This window comes from Pterocles gutturalis, unplaced genomic scaffold, assembly GCF_000699245.1.
Source record: "Pterocles gutturalis isolate BGI_N339 unplaced genomic scaffold, ASM69924v1 scaffold15024, whole genome shotgun sequence".
In the NCBI taxonomy this organism is placed as follows: domain Eukaryota; kingdom Metazoa; phylum Chordata; class Aves; order Pterocliformes; family Pteroclidae; genus Pterocles; species Pterocles gutturalis.
This window is the reverse complement of record NW_010130945.1, coordinates 23,391-25,929: the sequence shown is the minus strand read 5'-3', so window position 1 is coordinate 25,929 and position 2,539 is coordinate 23,391. Positions and strand designations below refer to the sequence as shown.

The 2,539-nt window shown below is 36.9% G+C and overlaps 1 protein-coding gene across 1 annotated transcript in view; it reads left to right on the top strand.

Moving 5' to 3' along the window:
- Window positions 1-383: 383 nt before the first annotated feature.
- LOC104466861 (NAD(P) transhydrogenase, mitochondrial-like) overlaps window positions 384-2,539 on the top strand; it is a gene marked incomplete at both ends in the record, with an annotated part of 24,284 nt that continues 22,128 nt past the window's right edge. Inside the window, 2 exon segments of the mRNA XM_010080414.1 lie at window positions 384-472; window positions 2,033-2,220. Coding sequence (XP_010078716.1) covers window positions 384-472; window positions 2,033-2,220 — 277 coding nt within the window.

Genomic DNA, 2,539 nt, shown 5'->3' with positions numbered 1-2,539 from the left:
GTATTTCTGGTGTGTTGAAGGCTGTGATGGGAAGGGTTGCTTGATTGGAATTGCAGGTGGATTGGGTTGGAGAGAAATGAAAGTCGAATTAGGGAAGGAAAAAAAAAAAGGAAATTAAGGAGAAAACCTGTACTTATGTAAACCATTAGCTACAGATGAGTTGTCTCTCGGGTAATTGAAGTTAGGAGTTACAGCTTATAAACTGTTAGATTTATGGGGCAGCTTTACCAAAGTAATTTTGGGTTCTCTGTCCTAAGGTAACTTGTTTAAATGGCTGGTTAATAAGGTTTATCTGCCATTGTGAAAGTAGTAGAATGATGCTGCTTTTCTAACCAGCTCTAGTTTTAATTTATGCTCCAAGAATGATGGTGGTATCATTCTAGGTCTTGATCATTGGAGGAGGAGTTGCTGGTCTGGCTTCTGCGGGAGCAGCTAAATCAATGGGTGCAGTGGTTCGTGGATTTGATACTAGGTAGGTGTGTGAAAAGTTAATAGCAATCTGAAATTATTTTAACATTAGTTTGTATTACAGTGAATGCACTTGTGCTGTACCAAGTCACAGTTCCTTTCCTACCATTTTTATTCCATCATGATTTCTTCATTTTTTTATACCTCAAAGCAACCAAACCTTCCAAAGACGCCTTTTCATTAAATCATTCAGAACTATGTTGCTTTATGAAAATGAGGAATTTAGGGCTTTTATCCAGAATTTAATCTCTCTTCTTCTTGGGGACACCGGGAAAACAGTAAAGAAATAATCTCAGTGTCGTCATTTATAGCTTGCTTTGATCCAGGTTTATAGCTGTATATTTTCATCCACCTCTACTCTCCTGATCCCAGAGAGGCCAGCTGGGAGCTCTTTGGAGAGACATTTCTTTCAGTCTGCTGAAGGAGAGAAAGAAATTTAGTTGCTTTATTATGAAACTCAAGATGACAGAACAGAAACTGCAGCTGAAGCTGCTTTAAATGCTGCTTGCCTCTGGTCTCCTTATGTTTGGAAGGATTATTTTGTCCCATACACTGGAAAAATTAGAGAACACAAACATTTTTCTTATGGCTACAGGAACTGCAAACTTGATTACGCTTTTTTCTATTAAATGGCCTTCTTATTTTGAATTTGTATGTGCTTAATACTGTATTTGCATTAGAATTACTTCCATGTTTGTTTTTAGCATTAGTTAATGTTTACAGCATTAGTTAGCTGTATCTAATATGAAAGAATAAAAATGAATATAACTCCAGATTTATGATGTGCAATATGAAAAAAACTTCACTCTGGTTTGGTAGAAAATCTGCATATGCCTTAAAACAAATTGGAAAGAGTTTATTTTTCATAAAAGCATGATCAGAACCTGTCTGAAATTTTTTAGTTTTTTTTAGTTTTTTTTAGTTTTTTTAAATTCCCTTCTTAAGTATCCTGTGTACTTTTGTCTTGGTGTGCAAGAATGTTTGTGGTAAATCCTCTGCATGTTGTGAATGTTCACCTAACACTGAGATTTAGTCATGTTATTTACTGTGTTATCATGTGCTGCAAAATAAATTACAGATTTACAGGATAACTGGAAGAAAAAACCCCAGACATCACACCCCCACCCCAAACCAATTTTTCCCTTGAAAGTAAGACTTACTAGTATTTCCTGTTTCATCAGAGCCACAAGTTGTGTATTTATCACTTATATTAGGCATCTAAGTTTGGGCTGTAGATTAACCTAGTCATGACAAGAGAAATGGGTAAGCAGAGTTAGTCAGGAGTTAAGCTCCCAGCTCGTGAGACTTTTCTTGGAGCAACTCTACAGGAAACTGTAGGCTGCTGTAATTCCTTACCCAAGTATCTTCATTAGGGACCTAAGTTAGTGATACCATTACTTTTTTCACTAAATACAGAAAGTTGAGGACTTCAGTTATGTTCTCCTTTGTTCTGGAATAAGTTTTAGATCTCTTGTCTGAAGACTACTATTAAAAAGACCAGAAAAGTCATGGTGGTTTTTTTAAAGTAGTGGCTATTTCCTCCACTGCAATTTTCTTTTCTTAGAGCTGCAGCTCTGGAACAGTTCAAGTCTCTTGGTGCTGAGCCTTTGGAAGTAGACGTAAAGGAATCTGGAGAGGGACACGGTGGTTATGCTAAAGAAATGTCCAAGGAATTTATTGAAGCTGAAATGAAACTCTTCGCCAAGCAGTGCCAAGATGTTGATATTATCATCACTACAGCACTTATTCCAGGTATGTTTTATGTGCAAGATGGTAATTTTCATTTATTTTGTGTAAGTTGGCATATTTTGGAGCTGTGCCTGCAGTGAAAACAGAGGTGTTTATGAATTATATCTATGTGAATGTGTACGTTTTCCCTTCCCTGATAAACACCTGTTTTTAAAATGTGGGCCTTTTTTAACAGCTTTTGTTTTCACAAACTAGCAATCTTTGACTTAATATCGTAGAATCATAGGATGGTTTTGGTTGGAAGGACCTTAAAGATCATCGAGTTTCAACCCCCCTGCCATGGGCAGGGACACCTCCCACTAGACCAGGTTGCTCAAAGCCT